General features: G+C 51.8%; 2 protein-coding genes across 2 annotated transcripts; one reads left to right on the forward strand and one right to left on the reverse strand.

Annotated features, from left to right (window-relative positions):
- Positions 1–704: 704 nt before the first annotated feature.
- ninl (ninein-like) lies at positions 705–23,012 on the forward strand. The gene is made up of 30 exons (XM_079730010.1): positions 705–817; positions 2,514–2,679; positions 3,053–3,149; positions 5,450–5,631; positions 7,919–8,035; positions 8,279–8,368; positions 9,474–9,626; positions 9,734–9,870; positions 10,115–10,255; positions 10,337–10,511; positions 11,278–11,388; positions 11,517–11,597; positions 12,045–12,177; positions 12,397–12,456; positions 12,921–13,039; positions 13,465–13,545; positions 14,056–14,171; positions 14,792–14,929; positions 15,479–16,936; positions 17,808–17,912; positions 18,407–18,476; positions 18,639–18,806; positions 18,984–19,100; positions 19,376–19,489; positions 20,186–20,332; positions 20,580–20,696; positions 21,053–21,166; positions 21,948–22,157; positions 22,428–22,541; positions 22,807–23,012. The coding sequence occupies exons 2-30, from the start codon at positions 2,515–2,517 to the stop codon at positions 22,996–22,998; spliced, it is 5,022 nt and encodes a 1,673-aa protein (XP_079586136.1). The 5' UTR covers positions 705–817; position 2,514; the 3' UTR covers positions 22,999–23,012.
- A 906-nt stretch (positions 23,013–23,918) lies between these two features.
- gins1 (GINS complex subunit 1 (Psf1 homolog)) lies at positions 23,919–26,467 on the reverse strand. Its single transcript, XM_079730009.1, has 7 exons — positions 26,237–26,467; positions 26,034–26,098; positions 25,528–25,626; positions 25,049–25,139; positions 24,838–24,954; positions 24,521–24,595; positions 23,919–24,054 (listed from the first exon to the last, which is right to left on the reverse strand). The coding sequence occupies exons 1-7, from the start codon at positions 26,309–26,311 to the stop codon at positions 23,986–23,988; spliced, it is 591 nt and encodes a 196-aa protein (XP_079586135.1). The 5' UTR covers positions 26,312–26,467; the 3' UTR covers positions 23,919–23,985.
- Between the last annotated feature and the right edge of the window lie 26 nt (positions 26,468–26,493).

Here is a 26,493-nt window from a genome sequence, read left to right on the forward strand (position 1 = left end):
GGTCACTCATAGTCATAATGTGTCGGATATTTGGCTTGGTTCCACTATTGGATCATACAGACTGAGGAGGATCAACAAAGTAGAATAAGTGGCATCAGTTACTGATGTTAAAGCATAAATTTGTCTCATATTGTTGGCTTTCTCACATTTACACGAACGACATTACATACATAATACAAATGTATTCGAATACATGTTTACTATGATAAACCTTACCTATATGAAACAGTAGGATAATTCTTTTGGTATTTTATATTATTCCTGTATATTATATAGTAGGACCCATTTAAATATTGTATTATTTCCAAACTAGCTACTGTCTCTTATTTATTATAGTGTAATGTTTTACTTTACTAGGGAGACATTATTTCACCACCTCCATCAACCACTACCATCACACACTGCAATGCTGAACTAATATAAAGTTGGTTCTCTATTTCGGTCACGTTGATCCTTTATCCTAACGCACGCACATGTGCATTTTATTCTGTTGATTAAATACAGTCGGATTCTTTCGACGTCTTGCCCTTTTCAAAGAGCTTCACTTACGGTCTGTTTCATGCAATTCAAGTGCGTTACAAACTTCCGGACCTCTTGAGTTTAAATGACGGTCCAATCAGAGCCGTCGGGAGGCGGGGCCCATTCCGCGGTCCGCAGCGAGGACCTTCTTATGTTCCCGCGAGGAGTAGCGCCTCTGTGCCAGGCTCCGTTACACGTACCGGGATCACGCATCATCATCACCCCGCCACGCCGCCGTGAACAGGACCCTAAACCCCCGCATGGAGGAACCCTGAACCAAGGTCCGCTTCTCCCGGAGGTAAGCGGTGTCCTTGCTACTTTGGACCACGTCCTGGTCCGCAGTCCGGGTTTGTGCAGTGCGCTTGGGGAGAGGGGGGTTTGGGTCTAGCGGGGCTCCGTAGCTGGTCCGGTACTGAGGCGCGCGGACTGGACTGTTGTGGTTACTTTTTTGTGTCGCCTCGAGCCCTTTGTTTCCCGTCTCGTTCCCATGGTGATGACGCGCCTCGAGCCGACCCGTTGGAATGACCTGACACCGCGAGCCTCACCGGGCTGAACGTCCTCCGTGGGGTTTAAACCCGTGATTGCGGTCTTATCAAACTTAAACTAAGCTAATAAATACACTCAGACATTGTTATTGGAACCAGGAGCTAGCCGTTAGCTCCAGCCTTGGGCTTGATATGAGTTGTTATGTCCTTAATACCATCATCATCATCATCATCATCATCATCATCATCATCATCATCATCATCATATTCTCCACCTCGAAGTTCTTCCCTAAAAGCTTCTGCTGGGAACTCAAGACACAGAGTCTGTCAGTCGGGTTACGTAACAAGAAGAGTGGACAGACAGACAGATGAGAGGTCAGACAGACAGATGAGGGGACAGAAAGATTAGAGGACAGACAGACAGGTGAGAGGACAGACAGATGAGGGGACAGACAGAATGTTGAGGGGATAGAAAGATGAGAGGACAGACAGATGAGAGGAGAGACAGACAGGTGAGAGGTCAGACAGGTGTGGGGACAGACAGACAGATGAGGGGACAGACAGTAAGCCGAGAGTACAGACAGATAAGGGGACAGACAGATGAGTGTATAGACAGATAGACACGTTAGAGGACAGAGATGTCAGGGGACTGACAGACAGGTGAGAGGACAGACATGTGAGGGGACAGACAGGTGAGGGGACAGACAGACGGGTGAGAAGTTAAAATGTGGCGGCCTTTAAACAGTAATGCAGTCCGCTCGCTGGTCTGATGAGGTCAGAAGGGTTGTTTCCTTCTGTAGAGAGGTTCCTGTGTGCCTACAGATGGGGACCAGTGGAGTCCGTTCATCTCTAGCCTGCTCCTCGTGTGTCACAGAGCCTCGCTGTGATCTTCAAGCCCCAGCTGTCACTCTCATGGACCCTAGCACCTCTTACTCAATGGAATTGATCGTAGCATTTCACAAAGGAATGTGATAGGATCAAAGGGTCGATGAATGCGGTCACATCCCTGTTAACCCTAATCCAACCTACCTATCAATGCCTGGACCATTAGATCATTAACTACCAGCTAAAGTAACAACCTATCAGTCACAAACTAGTAACTAAAGTGACTTGCTAGGAATGGACTATTAACTAACCAGCTAACTAGCAAGTGGTTTGTCTGAGTGAGGCCAGCCCTCTCTCCTCGAGGTGAAGAGGTTCTGTTCCTCCAGTGTGGTGGTCTGTGAGAGACCTGGTCCCTCTGGTGGTCCACCAGAGGGACCAGGTCTCTCACAGACCACCACACCTGGTCCCAGCCCCACATACAGAGGCCCAACGTGAGCCTCTGAGACTCTGGACCAGGAGAAACCATCAGTACATTAGTACTAACCAGGCTGTGAACCTGCGCTCCACTGAAGGCCTCGGGGGGGAGGACGTGGTCTTGGAGCCCTCCTGGTTCATGATGGAGCTAGATGAGGTGATTAGTGGACTGGCTGACCTCTGACCCCTGACCTCTGACCCCTGGGGCAGGATGGAGCACGTGGCCCAGCTGAGGGAGGTGTTTGACAGCTGTGACGCCACGGCGACGGGCCGCCTGGACCGGGCGGAGCTGACCGAGCTCTGCACCAAACTGCACCTGGAGCCCCACCTCCACCTGCTGCTGGAGACCTTGCTGGGGGGGCGGCCATACGCTAGGGTAGGGGCACGCACACACACACACATGGACACACACATATACCCATAGGCACTCACACACAGATACACACACACACACACATAGACACACACACACACACATATACACACACATATACACACACACACACACACACACACATATATACACACACATATAAACAGACACACACACACACACACATAAACACACACACACACAAACATACAAACACACATATATTCACACACATGTACACAAACACAAACAACCTGTCACATTTCTCTCCATGAGTAAAACAAAAAAATATGTACTGGTATGTACCAGATGAGTATATAGCAGTAACAATGTAGTTGTAACTGCAACATGACCACAATTCTCTCCTCCTGGGCAGGTGAGCTTCGACGAGTTTAAAGATGGCCTGGTGGCCATCTTGTCCCGCTCGATGGACCTCAGCACCTCTGAGGATGAGAGCAGCTACCTGGAGCCAGGTGGGTCTGAGCCCCTAGGGGTCATGGTAGGATGAGGAGGAGCAGTGGGAACACTGGTAGTTGAGGTCCTGGATTAAAAATTGAATGTAATGGAACCCTCAGTAGGATTGGGGTTAGTTAACGAACCTTCAGTTGATCTGGGGTTAGATACTGAAGCTTCAGTAGGACTGGGGTTAGTTAATGAACCTTCAGTTGATCTGGGGTTAGATACTGAAGCTTCAGTAGGACTGGGGTTAGTTAACGAACCTTCAGTTGATCTGGGGTTAGATACTGAAGCTTCAGTAGGACTGGGGTTAGTTAACGAACCTTCAGTTGATCTGGGGTTAGATACTGAAGCTTCAGTAGGACTGGGGTTAGTTAACGAACCTTCAGTTGATCTGGGGTTAGATGCTGAAGCTTCAGTAGGACTGGGGTTAGTTAATGAGGCTTCAGTAGGACTGGGGTTAGTTAATGAGGCTTCAGTAGGACTTGGGTTATTTATGTTGAGTGGCAGTTAGCTGTGTATCTTCCTCCTTTTCCTACTACACGTCTTCTCAAACCAACATTTCTGCGACTCAATACATTTCATTGCTCTACATCATCATCCTGCTACGTGGGATAAGCTTAGGTGATGAAGAGACAATATGTTGGTTTAATTACTGTCAGGGAACAATTCAGAATCATACAATCATCCTGGGACTTGGACCTCTCTCCACCTTCTCTGACTGGTTGTGTACAGGGCTAGCGAGGGCTAGAGCTACTGGCTAACCTCTAATTAGCCTAGCTGCTGTCAAGAGCTGTCGGTTGCCTGGAGGATTTAAAAGCCGTGCTCCGTATTCCACACATAACTCTGGTGCGGCCCCACCCATGGCTCTCCAGACAGACTGGACGCTAGCCGGTACACTCATGTAGCTTAGCACAGTGGCTAGCAGAAGACACTCATGTAGCCTAGAACAGTGCCTAGCAGATGACACTCATGTAGCCTAGCACAGTGGCTAGCAGAGGACACTCATGGAGCTTAGCCCAGTGGCCAGCAGACGACACTCATGTAGCCTAGCACAGAGGCTAGGAGACAACACTCATGTAGCTTAGCAAAGTGGCTAGGATGCACCACTCAAGTAGCTTAGCACAGTGGCTAGCAGACAACACTCAAGTAGCTTAGCCCAGTGGCTAGTAGACGACTCTCATGTATCTTAGAACAGTGGCTAGCAGAGGACACTCATGTAGCTTAGCAAAGTGGCTAGGAGACAACACTCATGTAGCTTAGCATAGTGGCTAGCAGACAACACTCAAGTAGCTTAATACGGTATCTAGCAGCCAACACTCAAGTAGCTTAGCCCAGTGGCTAGCAGACAACTCTCATGTAGCTTAGCACAGTGGTTAGCAGACGACACTCATGTAGCTTAGCACAATGGCTAGGATACAACAATTATGTAGCTTATGAGAGTGGTACGGTGACGTAGAGATGCATGCATATCTACACCCTGGGTCTATTGACCAAGGTAGACATCCAGGGTGTAGAGACCCAGTTAGAGACCCAGGTAGAGACCCAGGTAGAGACCCAGGGGGTAGAGAGCCAGGTAGAGACCCAGGTAGAGACCCAGGTAGAGACCCAGGGGGTAGAGAGCCAGGTAGAGACCCAGGGGGTAGAGAGCCAGGGGGTAGAGAGCCAGATAGAGACCCTGATAGAGACCCAGGTAGAGACCCAGATAGAGACCCAGGTAGAGACCCAGATAGAGACCCAGGTAGAGACCCAGATAGAGACCCAGGTAGAGACCCAGATAGAGACCCAGGTAGAGACCCAGGGGGTAGAGACCCAGGGGGTAGAGAGCCAGGGGGTAGAGACCCAGGTAGAGACCCAGGGGGTAGAGACCCAGGGGGTAGAGAGCCAGGGGGTAGAGACCCAGGTAGAGACCCAGGGGGTAGAGACTCAGGGGGTAGAGACCCAGGGGGTAGAGACCCAGGTAGAGACCCAGGGGGTAGAGACCCAGGGGGTAGAGAGCCAGGGGGTAGAGACCCAGGTAGAGACCCAGGGGGTAGAGACCCAGGTAGAGACCCAGGGGGTAGAGACCCAGGGGGTAGAGAGCCAGGGGGTAGAGAGCCAGGGGGTAGAGACCCAGGTAGAGACCCAGGGCGGAGCTACGGTGACGTAGAGACCAGGGTGGAGCTACGACGGCTACAACACCGAAGTGTGGTTCAACCTTAAGGGGTTCCTTTTCCAGTGCTGACGGCAGCAAAGCAAGGCATCACCTGATGATGTCACGGCTGTCCCTGACACTACGAAGTGACATCACATGTGGCTCCTCCCCCTCCCCCTGCAGCCCGCCCCGAGGAGGTCCAGCCGAAGTTTGTGAACGGTGCGCAACGCTACGGCCGCCGGACGCACCCAGACCCCCCGCCGGGAGGTGGTCCCGCCGGCCCCGCACAGACCAGCCCCCCCGCCTCCCCCACCGATGCCCGCAGACCCAAACTCCCACGGTCCACCTCCCTGGAGAGCGTCGAGGTACGGGTGTGTGTGTGTGTGTGTGTGTGTGTGTGTGTGTGTGTGTGTGTGTGTGTGTGTGTGTGTGTGTGTGTGTGTGTGTGTGTGTGTGTGTGTGTGTGTGTGTGTGTAATCAGAGAGACCTGGCAGGAAGATAGTTGACTGTAACCATCTGGGTTGAGAATGACCAGACTAACACACACACACACACACACACACACACACACACACACAGGCCGTGTTCTCCTCGTCTGGTCCTGTTCTGCTGGTCTGGCCCCTGTCCCCTTGTCTGGGTGCCTGGACACTGGAGCACCAATATTCAGCAGGCAGACTGGTTCTCCTTACAGACTCACACCTTGGGGGACATGCCTGAACCCAAGACACCCTGGTCATGCTGCCGGCAGGAGGTCCCTCCCACCCCCAGTCGGGGGGCCCTCCCCTCGTTCCAGCAGGGGGGGCTGACCAGGGGATCTTCGTCGGACCGGGACCAGACCGAGTCTGGGTCCAGGGTCTGGTCTAAGGGGGGAGGGGGGTTCAGGAAGTGTGGGATTTTGTGGAATGTTACTCCTGACTACTCCACCCTCAGAGCTGGATAAACTCACACACATACTCACACACACACACACACACACACACACACACACACACACACACACACACACACACACACACACACACAGACACGCACAAACACACACATATACTCACACATACACTCACTGGCTGTTCTGCACTGGTGCTCTGTGTTGTTTTTGGCTGTTGATCAAAGATTCCAAACACTCTCTCTCTCTCTGTCTCTCTGTCTCTGTCTTTAATTCTCTGTTTCTCTCTCTCTCTGTCTCTCCCTCTGTCTCTCTCTTTCTCTGTCTTCGACTCTCTGTTTCTCTCTGTCTTTGACTCTCTCTCTCGCTGTCTCTCTCTCTCTGTCTCTGTCTTTGATTCTCTGTTTCTCTCTCTCTCTGTCTCTGTCTTCGACTCTCTGTTTCTCTCTGTCTTTGACTCTCTCTCTGTCTCTCTCTCTTTGTTTCTCTCTCTGTCTTTGAATCTCTCTCTGTCTCTGTCTTTGACTCTCTGTTTCTCTCTCTCTCTGTCTCTCTCTGTCTTTGACTCTGTTTCTCTGACTCTCTGTTTCTCTCTCTCTCTGTCTCTCTCTGTCTTTGACTCTGTTTCTCTGTCTGTCTGTTTCTGACTCTCTATCTCTCTCTGTATCGCTCTCTTTCTGTCTCTCTGTCTCTGTCTTTGACACTCTGTTTCTCTCTCTGTCTTTGACTCTCTCTGTCTCTCTATCTCTCTCTCAGTTCAATTCAATTCAAGAAAGCTTTATTGGCATGAGAAACAAACAATTTACGTTGCCAAAGCAGGTGAGCAATAAAGTGGTCAAAGTATAAAACGTTAAATACATAAGATCTATACATATCGGATATTAGATATTCTCTCTTTTTTGTACCGTTCAAGATGGTTACAACAGGTTAATGGTTCATTACTTAGATTAGGACTAGGAAGAGACCATATAAAGACTAGGTAGAGACCAGGCAAGGAACAAGTAGAGACCTCATTAAGACTAGGTAGGGACCAGGTAGAGATCAGAATAAAACCAGGTCGAGACCAGATTAAGACTAGTTAGAGACCAGATTAAGACTAGGTAGAGACCAGATTGAGACTAGTAAAAGACCAGATTAAGACTAGGTACAGACCATTTACACACCAGGTACAGACCAGATTAAGACCAGGTCAGGGTCATTTTAAACTAGTTGAAACATTGCAGCTTTAAATAAATTGGAAGATGAAGATAAACAAATACAATTATAAATATGGGTCAGAGAGAGAGAGAGGGAGAGAAGGAGAGAGAGACTGAGGGGGTAAGAGAGAGAGGGGAGAGAGAGAGAAAGAGAGATTGAGGAGGAGAGAGACAGAGGGAGAGACACAGAGAGAGAGACAGACAGAAGGAGAGAGAGCGAGGAGGAGAGAGAGGGAGAGAGACAGAGGTAGAGAGAGACAACCAGAGAGAGGCAGAGGAAGAGAGACAGACAAACAGAGAGAGAGATAGAGTGAGAAACAGAGAGAGGGAGAGGGAGGCACATATTGTTCGTGACTAAAAGCGTTACATAAATGTTCCATAAATCTGTTGAATATTTAACAATGGAGTTCATTCATAAGACCCACACACACACATACACACACACCCAGGCACACGCACACTCACACCCAGGCACACACACATACACACTCACTGTCACAAACTATTTTGGTTCTTATGTTTATGCTCTCTCTCTCTCTCTCTCTCTCTCTCTCTCTCTCTCTCTCTCAGAGCCTGAAGTCAGAGGAAGATGGTGTCCAGGAGGGGGGAGAAGGGGGCGGAGCTCTGGAGAAGGAGGCGGAGTCTCAGATGTGTGATGACCTTGAGACGTCACAACACAACACACTGGTACACACATTATACTACACCACACTACACAACACACAGGTACATACCATAAATAGCAATATGACCTAATACAACGCAGTATAACAACACAACACAGGCACACAATAGAAGACGGGACAGCACAAAACAATAAACATGTTTTAAACAAAACAAGATGACAACAACACAACAACATCTTTAACACAAAACACTTCAACCAAACCACGAAGTGAACCTATATTTGACCTTTTACCCGGTTTTCAGGAGCTGTTGAGTGAGTCAGCTGACCATCTCTATGGGGAGGGAGACCACGCCCCCATCACCTCCACTCCAAGATGGCACCCCAAACACAAGGTAAACACACACACACAAACACACAAGCACAATATTGAGCCTGGCCAATCAGCAAACTGATTGCAGCTGTCGATCAAGTGACCAACTTGATAGTGTGGGCGGGGCTTGTACCTCTGTGTACCTGCCGTCTGTCTTTGGTGTTAGTCTGTGGGTCTGTAAACTTGCTAACCTAGCCTGTGAGCCAGCTTATCTAAACTGTGCGCAGGCTAGCCCATGACTGTGTGAGTGTTCTAGCCTGTGAGCGCGCTAACCTAGCCTGTGAGCGTGCTAACCTAGATTGTGAGCATGCTAACCTAGCCTGTGAGCGTTCAAACCTAACCTGTGCGGGTGTTAGCACGTGTGCTAACCTGTGAGTTGGCTAGTCTTTGAGCATGCTAAACTAAACTACTACTACTAAACTATTACTATACTGCTCTTTAACTAAACCGCTACCAGTAAACTAAACTAAACGACTAAATCAAGCCATCACTGTTGTTCCACGGAGACGTTCTGATTGGACGGCAGTAGATCAACTGTCCAGAGTTAACGTCAAAAAGTACATTAAAGACGAGTCGAACCAAGAGCTGAACCCTGACCCGAAGGGTCGGGGTGTCAGGAGGGCCCAGCGGCCGAGGGAGGGAGGAGGAAGGCTTGTTATGGTTGGTAGTTTTCTCAAGTCTTCTGAATTCTGATAATATTGAATCATCTCTATGAGGGTGAGGAGGTCTGGGAGGACAGGAGGAGATCTGGCCCGAAACCTCCTAAACCAGATTATAGTCCCACTAATCCAGATTAAAATTCCAACATAACACGGCGAACAGAGAGTTTATGAGCAGTGTGGGAAGTCTTAGTGTGTGTGTTGAGTCTGAGAGCTGAGTGTTTTCATTAGTGAGCGGAGAACCACCCAGAAACACAGCGACCCGATACCTCAACCGCTATAGGAATGGGAATAATTCTCTGGACATACCGGTGACCCTAGCTCTGTCTCTCTCTTTGTCTCTCTCTCTCTCTCTCTGTCTCTCTCTCTCTCTCTCTCTCTGTCTCTCTCTCTCTCTCTGTCTCTCTCTCTCTGTCTCTGTCTCTCTCTCTGTCTCTCTGTCCCCCCCCCCCCCCCATGTCCTCCCAGGCGGTGCGCCCCGCCCCCCCAGCGGTCCTCTGTGTCTCCGTGGGCCAGCGGGTCCTCAGCTGTCTGGACGACGGGTCGGGCAGCACCGGCCCCGAGCGGGTCGTGGCCCTGTGGACCCAGGAGGGGGTCCCCAACGGACAGGACATCCTGCAGGTCAGTGCTGCTCCAGGTCTCCTGGCGCCACAGCAGCGGCTCTCCACTAGCACCTCCTTTACCTCCTACGTCTCCTTCTGTGTGTGTGTGTGTGTGTGTGTGTGTAGGTTCTGGACTTCCCCCTGGAGGAGCGTGTGAGTCTGTGCGACCTCAGCGAGGCTCTGGAGCACGAGATGCTGAGCAGCAGGAACAGCGTCCACCAGGCGGCGCTGGTGTCCTACCGCTCCGAGATACAGCACCTACAGTAGGACACGCACGCGCACACACACACACACACACACACACAGCACCTACAGTAGGACACACACACACACACACACACACGCACACACACACACAGCACCTACAGTAGGACACACACACACACACACACACACGCACACAGCACCTACAGTAGGACACGCACACACACACACACTCACACACAGCACCTACAGTAGGACACCTAAACATATAACACCCACGAGTGTGTGTGTGTGTGTGTGTAGGCTGCAGCTGGAGCAGGTCAGCAGGGAGAGGGATAAGGTCAGAGGTGACTTCCTGGCGGCCGACCGCAGGAACCTCCAGCTGGTCAGGGAGGGGGACGACGGGCACGCTGCCATGGAAACGCTCAACCACAGCCGCATCAGGTACTTCCCACTACGATCAGAACCCATATCCAGCCCTAAGAGGAGGGCTCTGTTTCAACCAGCCGCTCTCTGATTGGACAGGGATCTGGAACAGGAGTTCCGTGATAGGCTGACGGCCCTGAGGAGCCAATCAAAACAGGAGAGCGAGGCGCTGCAGCAGCAGGTGGAGGCTGACCGGGTGGAGTTCAGGAAGGAGGTGGAGCTCCTCAAAACCCAGAAGAGCAGACTGCAGGAGGAGCTCGACACCACCACCCAGGTACTGACGCCGTCACTAACACCACCCAGGTACTGACACCGTCACTAACACCACCCAAGTACTGACACCGTCACTAACACCACCCAGGTACTGACGCCGTCACTAACACCACCCAGGTAATAACACTATCAACTAACACCACCCAGGTACTGACACCGTCACTACCACCACCCAGGTACTGACAACATCACTAACACCACCCAGGTACTGACGCCGTCACTAACACCACCCAGGTAATAACACTATCGACTAACACCACCCAGGTACTGACACCGTCACTAACACCACCCAAGTACTAACACTATCAACTAACACCACCCAGGTACTGACACCGTCACTAATACCACCCAGGTACTGACACTGTCACTAACACCACCCAGGTACTGACACCATCACTAACACCACCCAGGTAATAACACTATCAATTAACACCACCCAGATACTGACACCGTCACTAACACTCCCAGGTACTGACACCGTCACTAACACCACCCAGGTACTGACACTATCAACTAACACCACCCAGGTACTGACACTTTCACTAACACCACCCAGGTACTGACACTTTCACTAACACCACCCAGGTACTGACACCGTCACTAATACCACCCAGGTACTGACACGTCCCTAACACCAACCTGGTAATAACACTATCAACTAACACCACCCAGGTACTGACACCGTCACTAACATCACCCAGGTACTAACAAAATGCCTTAAAACAACTGTGTGTGTGTGTGTGTGTGTGTGTGTGTGTGTGTGTCAGATGAGTGGGGCTCTGCAGGTGGAGCTGTGTGAGGTGGAGGAGAGCTTCCGGGAGGCGGAGCAGCGTGGGGCCAGGCTTCGCAGGGAGCTGGACTCGCTGCTGGGGGACCAGGTAACCGGACCTCCGCCCGCCGCCGCACGCACCATCAATTAATCATCTGCCTTCCGACACCACGTACAGGAGGGAGGAGGAGGACCCCGTTTTAACCAATCGGGGGCTGGGGTTTGTTTGATTGACAGCTGGCCAGTCTGGACTCTCCGCCTGCCGGCAGGACGTTCGATGACGGGGTCACCATCAGGAGCCTGCAGACACACTGCCGGGTACGCCTGTCTGTTTATCTACCTGCCTGTCTGTCTGTCTGCCCGCCTGGATATCTGAGTGTCTGTCTGTATGCCTGTCTGCCTGTCTGTCTGTCTGTTTAACTACCTGTCCGTCTGTTTATCTACCTGTCTTCCTGCCTGCCTGGTGTGGACAGACAGGCTGGTCTCTGCCTGGTGTTGATGAGTTTTTCATCTAGGACAGATGAGAATGTAAATGTTCAGAAGACAGAACATTAGAGCATTTAGTGTCCTCTAGCAGAATGAGGCCAGGGTGTAACAAGTTCACTGTGTGTGTTTGTGTGTGTGTGTGTGTGTATCTTAATGGGTGTGTGCGTGTGTATAAATGGGTGCGTGTTAATGCATGTTTGTGTTAATGCGTGCGTGTGTGTATGTGTTAATGCGTGTGTGTGTGTATGTGTTAATGCGTGTGTGTGTGTGTGTCCTTAGGAGCTGCAAGACAGGAATGATGAGTTGAGCTCAGAGCTGTTGAAGTGCCAGAAGTCGTGCAGGAAGAGCAGACGATCCACCGATGATCCTCTCTGGACCAGACCTCACTCGCTGATCACGGAGTCTGACTCAGGTAGGACTAGACCCTAATTTTAGTATCTATGGGGGCCGTGAGTCACTATCGAAGGGGACTGTAGTGTTTCTATCTGCTATCAGGACACTTTTCAGGCGTAAGATCTAAGGAATTCTAGAGATGATATCTGGACACACAAGTCCTGATGGGTCACGCCCACCCTCCAGCCACGCCCACTCCTCTCGGCTCAGCCCACACCTGTGTGTCTTTGTGTTGCAGACGAGTTTGAAACCTATAGAGGTGTGTCACCACTTGTCAAGAGGAAACGAGACCAGCCTGGTGAGAACCTGTTTCACAAACACACACACACACACACACATACACACACAAACGCGCACACGCCCACGTACGCATGTGTTCTATGGGGACCTGTGTGTTAATGTTTGTGTTATATGTGTCATGTGGTGACAATTTTGTGTGTTATCAGGGGACGGTGTGTTACTGTTTGTGTGTTATCAAGGGACGGTGTGTTAATGTTTGTGTCATCAGGTGACGTGTGTTACTGTGTGTGTGTCATCAGGTGACGTTGTGTTACTGTTTGTGTGCTATCAGGGGACGGTGTGTTACTGTGTGTGTATCATCAGGGGACGGTGTGTTACTGTTTGTGTGCTATCAGGGGATGGTGTGTTACTGTGTGTGTGTCATCAGGTGACGGTGTGTTACTGTTTTTGTGTTATCAGGGGACGGTGTGTTACGTGTGTGTGTCATCAGGTGACGGTGTGTTACTGTTTTTGTGTTATCAGGGGACGGTGTGCGTTGTGAGGACCCGGCGGTCAGCATCCAGACGGAGCTGGCCATGGAGCAGCTGAGGGACAAACACAGCCAGGAGCTGCACAGCCTGCGGGTTGAACTGGAGACTAAAGTACCGTCACACCTCCTGCTAGCTCCTCTATTACGTTATGCTAGATCCTCTATTACATCACGATAGCTTGTGTATTACATCACGATAGCTCCTGTATTGTTAGGCTAGCTCCTGTATTACATCACGCTAGCTCCTGTATTACGTTATGCTAGCTCCTGTATTACATCATGCTAGCTCCTGTATTACGTTATGCTAGCTCCTGTATTACATCATGCTAGCTCCTGTATTACGTTATGCTAGCTCCTGTATTACATCACGCTAGCTCCTGTATTACGTTATGCTAGCTCCTGTATTGCATCACGCTAGCTCCTGTATTACGTTATGCTAGCTCCTATATTACATCATGCTAGTTCCTGTATTACGTCACACTAGATCCTGTATTGCCTGTACTTCCTGTGTGTCACATGGTGCTCGATGACCTCCAGGTGAACTTCTATGAGCGCAGCCTGGAGCTGATGAAGAACAGCATGGAGGTGGAGAGGAAGGACATCTCCCAGAGCTTCAAGGTAAGGCACACTGAACATCACTGGGACCTTCTGGACCTTCATCTTCTAGAGACAAAGCCAGGGTCAACTAGAGGATGTCCCTGATGGTGTTGTGATGTTCCTGATGGTGTTGTGATGTCCCTGATGGTGTTGTGATGTCCCTGATGGTGTTGTGATGTTCCTGATGGTGTTGTGATGTCCCTGATGGTGTTGTGATGTCCCTGACGGTGTTGTGATGTCCCTGACGGTGTTGTGATGTCCCTGACGGTGTTGTGATGTCCCTGACGGTGTCGTGATTTCCCTGATGGTGTTGTGATGTCCCTGATGGTGTTGTGATGTCCCTGGTGGTAGGGTGATGGTGGTGTTGTGATGTCCCTGAAGGTGTTGTGATGTCCTTGACGGTGTTGTGATGTCCCTGACGGTGTTGTGATGTCTCTGGTGGTGGGGTGATGATGGTGTTGTGATGTCCCTGACGGTGTTGTGATGTCCCTGACGGTGTTGTGATGTCGACTCCTTCCTTGGGGGGTGTAGCTGGAGATCAGTGAGCTGGAGGAGGAGAGGAGCAGGGCGGAGCGGGAGGTGCTGGAGCTGAAGGAGAAGATCGAGCAGCAGAAAGGAGGAGCATGGAGCTCAGAGCAGGAGCGCAGGTGGGTGGAGGGAGGAGGTGGTGTAAGAGCAAGAGAGGGAAAGGAGGATTAAGGGAGGAGCAGTAGAGGAGGACTGAGGGAGGAGGAGGAGGACTGAGGGAGGAGCAGGAGAGGAGGACTGAGGGAGGAGGAGGAGGACTGAGGGAGGAGGAGGACTGAGGGAGGAGCAGGAGAGGAGGACTGAGGGAGGAGGAGGAGGACTGAGGGAGGAGGAGGAGGACTGAGGGAGGAGGAGGAGAGGAGGACTGAGGGAGGAGGAGGAGGACTGAGGGAGGAGCAGGAGAGGAGGACTGAGGGAGGAGGAGGAGGACTGAGGGAGGAGCAGTAGAGGAGGACTGAGGGAGGAGGAGGAGGACTGAGGGAGGAGGAGGAGGGGAGGACTGAGGGAGGGGGGAGGAGGTGGTACATGAGGAGAGGAGGACTAAGATAGGAGGAGGTATAAGAAGAGGAGGAGGAGCAGTAGAGGAGGACTGAGGGACCAGAGATTAGGAGGACTAAGAGAGGAGAAGAAGGAGCTGAGGGAGGAGGACAAAGGGATGTGGTGGTAGAGGATGAATGCTCGGTATGTATATATGAAAAGTGTGTGGCTGTGTGTGTGTGTGTGTTTGTGTGTGTGTCAGGGCCCAGCGGGAGTTGTCGGAGCGGGACCAGAACTATACCCGAGCGATCAACCACCTGGTACAGGAACTCAGCGCTGAGAAGAAGGAGCTGGAGGCGGAGCTTAAGCTCAAGATGGACCAGGAAGTGATGCTTGTCAGGTGGGTGTGGCCTAAAGGACTCCTCGAACCTGCAGAATGTTAGAAAAACATCACAGCAAGTGATAACGTGTGTTCACTAGACACCAGGAATCAGCATCGGCCAACTGCTGTATTAGAACAGGAGGCCATCTACTACCTCTTCATTCCACGCGTATGAAGCAGTGCTCTTATATTAGTGAAGCAGAGCGTGACGGTGGCTTAAAACTCCAGCTAGCATGAAGGCTAACCAGCCATGCAGCAACCACACATTGTCTTTTTGAACTTAGTTTGTTTTCCGATGTGTCAGAGTTACTGTTGATGTGGAATTCTGCACCCTAACGACCCAGTAGGGCTGGTGGGCTAACTGGTGGGCTAACTGGTGGGCTAACTGGTGGGCTAACTGGCGGGCTAACTGGCGGGATAACTGGCGGGCTAACTGGCGGGATAACTGGTGGGCTAACTGGCGGGATAACTGGTGGGCTAACTGGCGGGCTAACTGGCGGACTAACTGGTGGGCTAACAGAGGGGCTAACAGCGGGGCTAACTGGGGACCTAACTGGTGTGTGGTAGAGCTGAGGCGGAGGAGAAGCTCTCTGAGCTGAAGCAACGTCAGGCGGAGGCCCAGCGACACCAGAGTGCATTCTGGGAGAAGCGGCTCCTCCTTGTAGAGCAAAAGGCCCTGGAGGAGCAGCCCCTGGAGGAGAGGGTGAGGAGGGCCCAGGAGGAGCTGAGGACCACCAGTTGCCAGCTGGAGGAGGCCAGCAGGATCCTCAGCCAATCAGAGCACAGCTTTGAGCAGAAGGAAGTGGAGCGACGATGCTCTGAGGGGCGGAGCTCCAAGCTGGAGGCGGAGCTACGATGCTCTGAGGAACGGCGTTCCCAGCTGGAGGCGGAGCTACTATGCTCTGAGGGGCGGGGCTCCCAGCTAGAGGCGGAGCTACAATACTCTGAGGGGCGGAGCTCTGAGCTGGAGGAGAGGCTGCAGGAGGTGTGTTCTCAGCTGGAGGAGAGCATCCACCTCCTGGAGGCCCAGGAAGAGGTGAAGAACCATCTGACCCTGGAGGGGAGCTCCCTCCAGGAGGAGAGAAGCTCCCTCCAGGAGGAGCTGAACTCCCTCCAGGAGGAGCTGAACTCCCTCCAGGAGGAGTCGCGGCTGCGGAGGATCCAAGAGGAGGAGCTCCGACAGGAGGCGTCCCGGTTGAAGGAGGCGCTGGATGGCCTCCATGACCACGCCCTCCTGCAGGAGGAGGAGCGGCAAGCCCTGCTCCTGGCCAGGGAGCAGAGCATCGCCTCCCTGCGCGGCGACCTGCAGGAGGTCCAGGAGACCCTGAGGACCAGAGGGGAGACCCAGACCAGACTGAGCTCTGAGCTGGACTCCCTGAGGACGGACCGGTCCAGGCTGATCCAGGACCTGAAGGAGCAGGCCACGGCCGTGGACACCCTGCAGGAGCAGCTGAAGCAGGAGCGGTCCCAGGGAGCCCTCCTGAAGACCTCCCTGGAGGAGGAGAGGGAGGAGGCGGGGCGTCTGGCCGAGGAGAAGGGGCGCTACCTGGGCCTGGCCGACCAACTCTCCACCCAGATCGTGGAGATGGAGGAGGAGATCTCGTCCCTCCGACACCACCTGGGGGCGCTCAGCGTGCAGCTGAACCGCACGGCGGACCTGGTGCTGGAGCTGAGGGGGCAGCTGAGGGGCCGGGCCGGGGGCCTGACCCAGCTCCAGGACCGGCTGGCCCTCAGCCAGGCCCGTCTGCAGCGCATGGAGCGCTCCTCGGCCCGGCTCCACAGGGAGGTGGAGCGACTGACCTCCCAGCTGGAGGAGCAGGGGAGAGAGCTGAGCTCCGTCCGAGACGCCTCGGCCCGGGGCAGCGTTGACCGGCTGCAGCGGGAGCTGTTGGAGGAGCGGGAGGGGCTGAGGAGGGTGGAGGAGGCCTCTGAGGCGGAGAAGGGCCGGATGAAGCAGCAGCTCCTGGAGATGGAGGAGCTGATGGTGTCCCTGGAGGGGCTGACGGAGCCCGGGGGTCCTCGCAGGTTTGTGATCGGCGCTCGGGCCTCCTGGTCCCGGCGGCGTCGAACCACTAACCGCAAGCCGCCATCTCAGGTGCTCGCCTGGTGCCCAGGTAGACGCCTACTAACGGAATGAGCCTGTCAATCATCCCCGTGGCCCCGCCTCCCAGATTAAACCTGTGGAATGCTGTCACAGATCATCTCTAACTGAATGAGCGCCGTCTCCAAGCATGATCCTCACGTCATCTCTGATTCCTAATCATCATCTCATGGTTTCTCTCATCCCGCCAACATATACTGAATGTTTACCATCTTCTGCTCACTACTGATTATCAATCATTCCCCAGCATCACGTAGAGCTGGCCGATTAATCCTATTTTTATCGCGATTTTGATTTTAGGGTCAAACGATCACAAAACTAATATAATTGTTCTTTTTTATGTTTTATAGAAAGTACAGAACAGCTGGATACATATCTGTACATTATTTACGATTGGAACATTTTCTTTTTGGCCATTTTGTGTATTTTTCTAAGGCGAAATTTCAAAGTTCTCAGTTACAAAGTGTTTATTGGGAGAGACATGCTGAATAAATGCATCATGTTTTCAAACTCAAAAATAATCGTTTGATTTCAATATTGACCAAATTAATCATGATTACATTTTTTTCCATAATCTAGCAGCCCTAGCGTCACGTATCATCATCTTAAATTTTATTCATATCCAAACCAACGACTGCTGATAAAATTGGTTGAGTATTCTAAATAGCTCTACTGTAATAGTACTGTAGTAGTACTGTAGTATTACGGTCCTCTCACTGGGGTAACGCTTTCTGATGGTCTCAGGATGCTTGTGATGCTGGTAACCATGGTAACCGACTTGCCGGTGATTGACAGGCGGCAGGTGGAGGAGGGCCAGGCGGAGCTCAGCTGCCTGGAGGAGCGAAACTCCTCTCTCCAGCAGGACGTCCTGAGGCTGGAGGAGACCCTGCAGAACAAGACGTGAGTAGGCCTACGTAGGGACCTACCTCATTACAACATAACAACCTACATAGAGGCCCACGTATGGAACATACCTCATTACAACATAACAACCTACATAGAGACTACACATGGAACATACCTCATTACAACGTAACAACCTACATAGAGGCCCACGTATGGAACATACCTCATTACAACATAACAACCTACATAGAGGCCCACGTATGGAACATACCTCATTACAACATAACAACCTACATAGAGGCCCACGTATGGAACATACCTCATTACAACGTAACAACCTACATAGAGGCCCACGTATGGAACATACCTCATTACAACATAACAACCTACATAGAGACTACACATGGAACATGCCTCATTATAACATAACAACCTAACATGTTCCCATTAACGTGTGTAAGGTCATATATAACATGTTTCCAATAACATGCTTAAGGTCATATATAACATGTACCATTAGCATGCTCAAGGTCTATTTTCTCCTTCAGGAAAAGGTTGGAGGAGGTGGAGCGGGAGCACGAGAGGAGGAGGGAGGAGGAGGAGAGGCTGCACAAGGAGGTCAGGGCCAAACTCGTTCCTTACCGTTGGCAGAGATGGTCCCCTCGCTCCCGACATTTGAACACCGGCACTAAAAACACTTTTCTGCTGATAATTTCCCATGATGCATTGCCACCCCAGAGGCGGGGCTACAGAAGTTGAGTGTTCCTTCCTGTGCTCCAGAACGTGCGGTCCCGGGAGGAGGTGCTGGCGCTGAGCGGTAGGAACCTGCAGCTGAGCGGAGAGAACGCCGAGCTCAGCTCCCGTCTCCGCGGAGACCAGGAGGCGCTGCGGTTGCTACGGGAACGGCTGGAGAAGGTGACCAAGGAGCACCAGGAGGGGGCTGCCAAGGTGAGCTTCGAGTCGCCTCTTCTGATTGGTTTAGTTCAGGGACAGGAGATGTCATCCAGCTGCAGGGGCTTTAATCCAATCTGAATCAGTTGATGTCCGAAATCTGATGGTTAAATCTGTAATATGATAAACTGTGGTTAAGGCAGTTAAAAAAAACAGTGTGTCTGTGTGTGACAGGTCAGGGAGCTGGAGGAGAAGGAGGTGCAAAAGGAGAGGGAGAGGCTGCAGCTCCTCTCCTCCTGGAAACACGAACGAGAGCTCCTGGAGAGGGAGCTGACCTCCGCCAAGGAAAAGGTACCTCCTCCTCCCCGCAGCTCCTCCTCCTCCTAGCTTCTCCTCCTCGTAGCTCCTCCTCCCCATAGCTCCTCCTCCCCATAGCTCTTCCTCCCCGTAGCTCCTCCTCCATGTAGCTCCTCTTCCCCGTAGCTCCTCCTCCCCATAGCCCCTCCTCCCCATAGCTCCTCCTCCCCATAGCCCCGCCCCGTAGCTCCTCCTCTTAGCTCCTCCCCCTCCCTCCTCCTCGTAGCAGAGTGTAGTGGTCCTGTGTAATGTTTTGCTTCTGGGTGTAGGCGGAGCGGGCGGAGGTCTTGGAGGAGGATCTGGTCTCTCTGAGGCTCAAACAGCAGTGGGTGGAGCAGGACAAGAGCCGGCTGCTGGAGGAGACGGAACACAGGACCCAACAGGTAGGTACCCAATCTGGTCCCCCCGTCATCCCATAACGTTACACTGTAAGGTAACACTCTGGTCCGTTTCACTGTAAGGTAACACTCTGGTCCCCACGTTACACTGTAAGGTAACACTCTGGTCCGTTACACTGTAAGGTAACACTCTGGTCCCCATGTTACACTGTAAGGTAACACTCTGGTCCGTTTCACTGTAAGGTAACACTCTGGTCCCCACGTTACACTGTAAGGTAACACTCTGGTCCGTTACACTGTAAGGTAACACTCTGGTCCGTTTCACTGTAAGGTAACACTCTGGTCCCCACGTTACACTGTAAGGTAACACTCTGGTCCATTACACTCTAAGGTAACACTCTGGTCCCCACGTTACACTGTAAGGTAACACTCTGGTCCGTTTCACTGTAAGGTAACACTCTGGTCCCCACGTTATACTGTAAGGTAACATTCTGGTCCGTTACACTGTAAGGTAACACTCTGGTCCCCATGTTACACTGTAAGGTAACACTCTGGTCCCCATGTTACACTGTAAGATAACACTCTGGTCCCCATGTTACACTGTAAGGTAACACTCTGGTCCCCATGTTACACTGTAAGGTAACACTCTGGTCCGTTACACTGTAAGGTAACACTCTGGTCCCCATGTTACACTGTAAGGTGGTCACACTGTTAGGTAACCTTGTGATCCCCGCCCTCCAGCTGGAGGCACTGCAGGCGGAGGTGTGCTCTGTGGACGGGGAGGTGGAGCTGCTGCGCTCTCAGCTCCAGTCGGTCACTCTGGAGAGGAACGGACAAGCTGAGGAAGTAGCCAGCCAGCAAAGAAAGCTGCAGGACGTGCAGCAGAAGGTGTGTCTGGGAGAGTGTTGTCATGGCTATGTGTCGTTGTTTCTAGCAGGTTGTCATGGCGATTTGGCCCATTGTAGCAGCTTCACAGCAGCTCAAACAAAAGTCAAGCCCTCTCTACATCCCTGTTTAGCTGCTTAGACTAGCTCTTAGCCTAGCACTTAGCCTAGCTGTTCTAGCTCCTACAATAGTCAGTAGTGGTAGTAATAGGTGTGTGTGTGTGTGTGTGTGTGTGTTTTTGTGTGTGCAGATGGAGGAGCTGCAGGAGGTCCAGCGGATCAATGAGGAGCACCAGGAGCTGACCATTAGCGCTATGCAGGAGGAGATCAGAACTCTGCGCCACCACAACCAGGACCTCCTCCAAAGGGTAGGGAGACCACTGCTACTCGCTTCCCTCATCCACTTCTCCCTGTAGCCCCGCCCCAAACCGTCCCTGGAGCTCCACCCCAACAGTCCTTGTAGCACCGCCTCCAACAGGCGCTGGAGCTCCGCCTCCAACAGTCCCTGTAGGTCCCTCTAGCCCCGCCCCCAACAGTCACTGTTGTCCCGCCCCCCAACAGTCCCTTTAGCTCCACCCCAAAAGTCACTGTAGCCCCGCCCCCCAAAAGTCTGTCGCCCCGCCCCCCAAAAGTCACTGTAGCCCTGCCCCCCAAAAGTCACTGTAGCCCCGCCCCCCAAAAGTCACTGTAGCCCTGCCCCCTAACATTCCTTGTGTCCCCCCAGCTGTCGTTGGTCCAGAACCAGGAGGAGGAGGTCCAGAGGCTGAACCAGGACTGCCAGACCCTCCGGTCCCGTCACACCCAGCTGGAGTCAGCCAAGACCATGGCTGAAGACCAGGTAGCAGCCAGCACTACACCGCTGTCTGAAGCTGACCTGTGTGTCTGTCTGAAGCTGACCTGTGTGTCTGTCTGAAGCTGACCTGTGTGTCTGTCTGAAGCTGATCTGTGTGTCTGTCTGAAGCTGATCTGTGTGTCTGTCTGAAGCTGATCTGTGTGTCTGTCTGAAGCTGATCTGTTTGTCTGTCTGAAACTGACCTGTGTGTCTGTCTGAAGCTGATCTGTGTGTCTGTCTGAAGCTGATCTGTGTGTCTGTCTGAAGCTGACCTGTGTGTCTGTCTGAAGCTGATCTGTGTGTCTGTCTGAAGCTGATCTGTGTGTCTGTCTGAAGCTGATCTGTGTGTCTGTCTGAAGCTGATCTGTGTATCTGTCTGAAACTGACCTGTGTGTCTGTCTGAAGCTGATCTGTGTGTCTGTCTGAAGCTGATCTGTGTGTCTGTCTGAAGCTGATCTGTTTGTCTGTCTGAAGCTGATCTGTGTGTCTGTCTGAAGCTGATCTGTGTGTCTGTCTGAAGCTGATCAGTGTGTCTGTCTGAAGCTGACCTGTGTGTCTGTTTGAAGCTGACCTGTGTGTCTGTGTGAGGCTGACCTGTGTGTCTGAAGCTGATATGTGTGTCTGAAGCTGACCTGTGTGTCTGTTTGAAGCTGACCTGTGTGTCTGTGTGAAGCCGACCTGTGTCTGTGTGAAGCTGACCTGTGTGTCTGTGTGAAGCTGACCTGTGTGTCTGTGTGAAGCTGACCTGTGTGTCTGTGTGAAGCTGACCTGTGTGTCTGTGTGCCAGGCGGTGAGGTCTGACACCAGCAGGGCCGTGCTACAGGCTAAGGTGTCCCAGCAGCTGCAGGAGGTGAGGCAGGAGGTGGAGGGGTCGTCCAGGCAGCAGCTGCACCTCCTCCAGGTGCGTCTGGAGGAGCAGATAAGGAGGAGTCAGGGGCTGGAAGAGGAGCTCCGGACCCAGGCCCTGCAGGCCAGCAGCCAGCTGCACACGCACCAGGTAGCCCTGGCTGTAGCAGCAAGCCGTCTGCAGAATGCTAGCTAAAGCACGCTAGCTTAAGCACACTGGCTGCAGCACCCTAGCTGTAGTGTGCTAGCACTATCATGCTATCGGTAGCACGCTAGCTGCAGCATGCTCGATGTAGTACAATAGCTTCGGCATCTAAGTTAAGCATGCTAGCTGCATGATAGCATCAGTGGCATTAGCAGTAGCACTGTTTCTCAGTGTGTGTGTGTGTGTGTGTGTGTGTGTGTGTGTGTGTGTGTGTAGGAGCAGCAGCAGCAGCAGCTGGCTGAGGTTCAGGAGCGGCTGCAGCAGACAGAGACGAAGGTGAAGAGCCTCCGTCTGCTGCTGCAGGACAAGAGCCAGCAGCTCACGGAGCAGGTACTCACCCTCTCACCCTCTTACTCACTCACTGAGCAGGTACTCACCCTCTCACCCTCTTACTCACTCACTGAGCAGGTACTCACCCTCTCACCCTCTTACTCAATCACTGAGCAGGTACTCACCCTCTCACCCTCTTACTCACTCACAGAGCAGGCACTCACCCTCTCACTCACTCACTAACAGAGCAGCTCACAGAGCAAGTACTCACCCTCTCATTCACTCATACAGACTGGTAAAGCAGTGTGTGTGTGTCTGTCTCCAGGTGGGCTCCAGCCTCCAGTCCTCCCAGCTCCTCCAGTCCCTCTACCTGGAGAACTCCCAGCTGGTGAAGGCCCTCCAGGTGACCGAGAGCCGGCAGAAGAACGCAGAGAAGAGGAGCGGTGTGCTGGAGGACAAGGTCTCCGCCCTCAACAGCCTCATCAGGGACATGGTCCGCATGAGCCTGGCCACCTAGCCCCTCCTCCACCCCTCCCTGGCCAGCGGGAGGAGGTGGTGTGTTGGAGCAGATGTTCTAGTGCTCCAGAGAAGACTCTGATCCATGACACGCGCGGTACTGCAGGACCGGTGGTTTCTATCAATAAAGGTTTATTTTCTAAAGCGTGTTTTGGTGGAGATCAGGGCCTCTGGACCGCTGCAGCTGTACCCTCTGGGTGCTGGGGCCTCAGACCAGGGAGGGTGCTCCTCCCAGACCCAGGTGCCTGAGTGCCCCCCTCCCAGACCCAGGAGCCTGAGTGCCCCCCCCAGACCCAAGACCCTGAGGGCCCAAGAGACCCAGGAGCCTGAGTGGCCCCTGCTCATATTAATAACCATTGTGAAGGGAAACGTTGTGTTGTATGATGTTGTTCTATAGATCAATCCACCATATGTTGTGATGTTCTAGACCAAAGCTTTGTTATATGATGTAGATTATCTTTGTATTCAAACCAGTGTTTCTTAAAGCCTGGACCAGGACCCAAAGTTGTCCAGGATCCAGATGGAGGTCTGGTCCAGGCCGGACCAGAGAAGCCCACATGCAGAGTCTTGCGCAGAAACAACTTTATTTAGTACAACTCGAACCAAAACAGTATTTACAGATGAAGTTTTGATACATTTTGTCCCCAATGCACTGCTGTCCAGGCGGACATAACTTATGTACATGTTGAAGTATTAGGACAGGTTGTGGGTCCCAATTCCAAGGTTGAAGTGGACACAATCATGACCCATGGGCCGTGTTTCAACCTGCAGCAATAAACCCCACAACCCTGACCCTAACTCATTTCGTGTTGTCGTCATATGAAGAGGACATGTGGGTGGAGGTGTGTTCAGTTGGAGGGTGAGCTGTAAACCAACATCAGGGAAAAGGACAGCGATGTGACCTCAGTCTTGCGGTGTTGGAGCCAGGCCAACATGGAGGCTTACAAAGCAGGCCTCCCCGTGGTGGTCATGGTAACGCTGTCAAGGCTCATGACATCACGTGCTCCAAGACCCCCTGGCGAATCAGCTGCTCGCATTTCCACCTGGGCAGGAAGTGCTGCAGGAAAAGAAGGATCAGAACCTTGTTTTCGTGATGTATTTATACTAAAACGTATACTACTTAACTACAGCGACATGTGGGCTGGGGGCTAGTGTGGGAATGTGTGTGTACCTGGTCGTCACCGTGGTGATGTGTGAGTCTGATGGTTGTCGTGGTAATTTGTGAGTCTGATGGTTGCCATGGAGATGTGAGTCTGACGGTTGTCGTGGTGATGTGTGAGTCTGATGGTTGTCGTGGTAATGTGTGAGTCTGATGGTTGCCATGGAGATGTGAGTCTGATGGTTGCCGTGGTGATGAGAGTGTTTTGGGGTTGCCATAGTGATGTGAGTCTGATGGTTGCTGTGGTGATGCGAGTGTCTTGGAATTGCTGTGATGATGAGTCTGATGGTTGCCAAGGAGATACGAGTCTGAGGGTTGCCGTGGTTATGTGTGACTGATTGTTGCCATGGTGACGAGAGTATACCTGACTGTTCTTCTTCAGAAGGATGATGGTTCCGTCGTCAATCTCAAACTCCCCATGGTCCTTCAGACACCTGACCTGCAAAACACACATCACCATGACGACCACTGAGACGCCACGGTAACCACTGCTGCCTCACAATAATATCCAATATGACAACAAGAAACCAGATCCCTACTAGCGGACTCTCGGGGTAAATCAACTCTAGGGTCTCTTAGGGGTATGGTACCTCTAGAGACTGTAGGAACAGGGACTCACTAGGGGACATTAGGGGTCCCTTACCTCTATCTAGAGGCTTTGGGGTCTAAGGGATCTCCTACCTCTATGTAGAGACTCTTTGGGGGCTTCATGTCCTGGGTGATGTCAAGCCCCTCCTCCCCTCCCACGGACCTCATGAAGTTGGCCAGAGACTTCTTGTACTGGTTGAACCACTGCAGCTGCTCAGAACACACACACACACACAAGTGAGTGTGGGTGGAGGGGTCCAGGATGTCAGCCATGTTGGAGACCCTGATAGGGGCGGGTCCTCACCTCCTCAGAACACATGTGGAAGCGGATGTTGGGCGGGAGAACGCTGCCGTACTCCCAGCGCAGCGCGCGGATCCTCAGCAGCCGGTCATACCTGAGGAAAGCTTGAGGTTGGATACATTCTATATAAAATACGACAAAGGTGGTGTAACTCCCAGGTGTAACACTGACTCCCAGGTGTAACATTATGACTCCCAGGTGTAACACTGACTCCCAGGTGTAGCACACTGACTCCCAGGTGTAGCACACTTACTCCCAGGTGTAACACACTGACTCCCAGGTGTAACACACTGACTCCCAGGTGTAACACACTGACTCCCAGGTGTAACACTATGACTCCCAGGTGTAACACTATGACTCCCAGGTGTAACAAACTGACTCCCAGGTGTAACACACTGACTCCCAGGTGTAACATTATGACTCCCAGGTGTAACACTGACTCCCAGGTGTAACACTGACTCACAGGTGTAACACTGACTCACAGGTAGGCACTGAGGCAGCGCTGGTTCCTCAGTAGGCAGCAGTGTCTCAGCTTGATTGAGGGGATGAGGTCTGTCCGGCCCGCCCCTTTGGCCTCGTTGCTTTGATAGGAAGACAATCACGTTACTGCAAATCACCCACCATGAGGAAAACTTTTTCTCTATATCTATACGTACTCTATAACAGTTCATATTATCTATTATATAGATATAAACATATCTACAACAGGTTATAAACACGTCTTCTCTAGAACATAGATATAAACATATTCCTATAACAAAAATACAAATTATAACATAGGCATAAACATCTCTATATAACAAAGATATAAAGACATCTCTATAACATAGCTAGATATACATAGATATAAACTATCTAGAACATTGATAAAAACTAGAACATAGACAAACTATCTAGAACGTAGACATATATGCATAAACTATCTCTAACATAGATATAAACTACCTAGAGAACATAGATATAAACAGATAGATGGAACAAGACTCACACGTCGCTCTGGTTCTGTTCGTACAGAGCTTTCATCTCCTCCAGAACCTGTCGAATCCCGTCCTCCTAGACACAACATCCACACGTCAACCAGCTATTTAACCATGTTAACTAGATAGTTACTAGTAGGCTACTGTCACTCAAGAACCAGCTACTTAACCATGTTAATTCGACTAGGTAGTTAGCAAGGTTACTGAGACTCACGTTAAAGGCGGGAAGCTGTCCATCGCTCACGCGCTGTAGTTCCCTGATCAACTCGATCGATTTCTCACAGAACATATCGATCAGCACTCTGAGAGGTTAGAGGACTAGTTAGAGGACTCGGACCTCTGAGAGGTTAGAGGACCTCTGAGGGGTTAGAGTACTAGTTAGAGGACTCGGACCTCTGAGAGTTTAGAGGACTAGTTAGACGTACTAGGACTAGGACCTGATTGAGACTCGACTGATCACCGCGGACAACC

The sequence above is a fragment of the Pollachius pollachius genome, assembly GCF_949987615.1.
Source record: "Pollachius pollachius genome assembly, chromosome: 2".
Lineage (NCBI taxonomy): Eukaryota > Metazoa > Chordata > Actinopteri > Gadiformes > Gadidae > Pollachius > Pollachius pollachius.

Coding starts and splice junctions, on each gene's coding strand:
- ninl (XM_079730010.1), top strand. CDS start 2,515: ATGGAGCACGTGGCCCAGCTGAGGGAGGTGTTTGACAGCTGTGACGCC. Junction 12,178..12,396: donor GATCACGGAGTCTGACTCAG/GTAGGACTAGAC, acceptor TTTGTGTTGCAG/ACGAGTTTGAAACCTATAGA. Junction 14,930..15,478: donor CAGGAAGTGATGCTTGTCAG/GTGGGTGTGGCC, acceptor GGTGTGTGGTAG/AGCTGAGGCGGAGGAGAAGC.
- gins1 (XM_079730009.1), bottom strand. CDS start 26,311: ATGTTCTGTGAGAAATCGATCGAGTTGATCAGGGAACTACAGCGCGTG. Junction 24,955..25,048: donor TCCACATGTGTTCTGAGGAG/GTGAGGACCCGC, acceptor TGTTCTGAGCAG/CTGCAGTGGTTCAACCAGTA. Junction 24,055..24,520: donor TTCTGAAGAAGAACAGTCAG/GTATACTCTCGT, acceptor CTTTTCCTGCAG/CACTTCCTGCCCAGGTGGAA.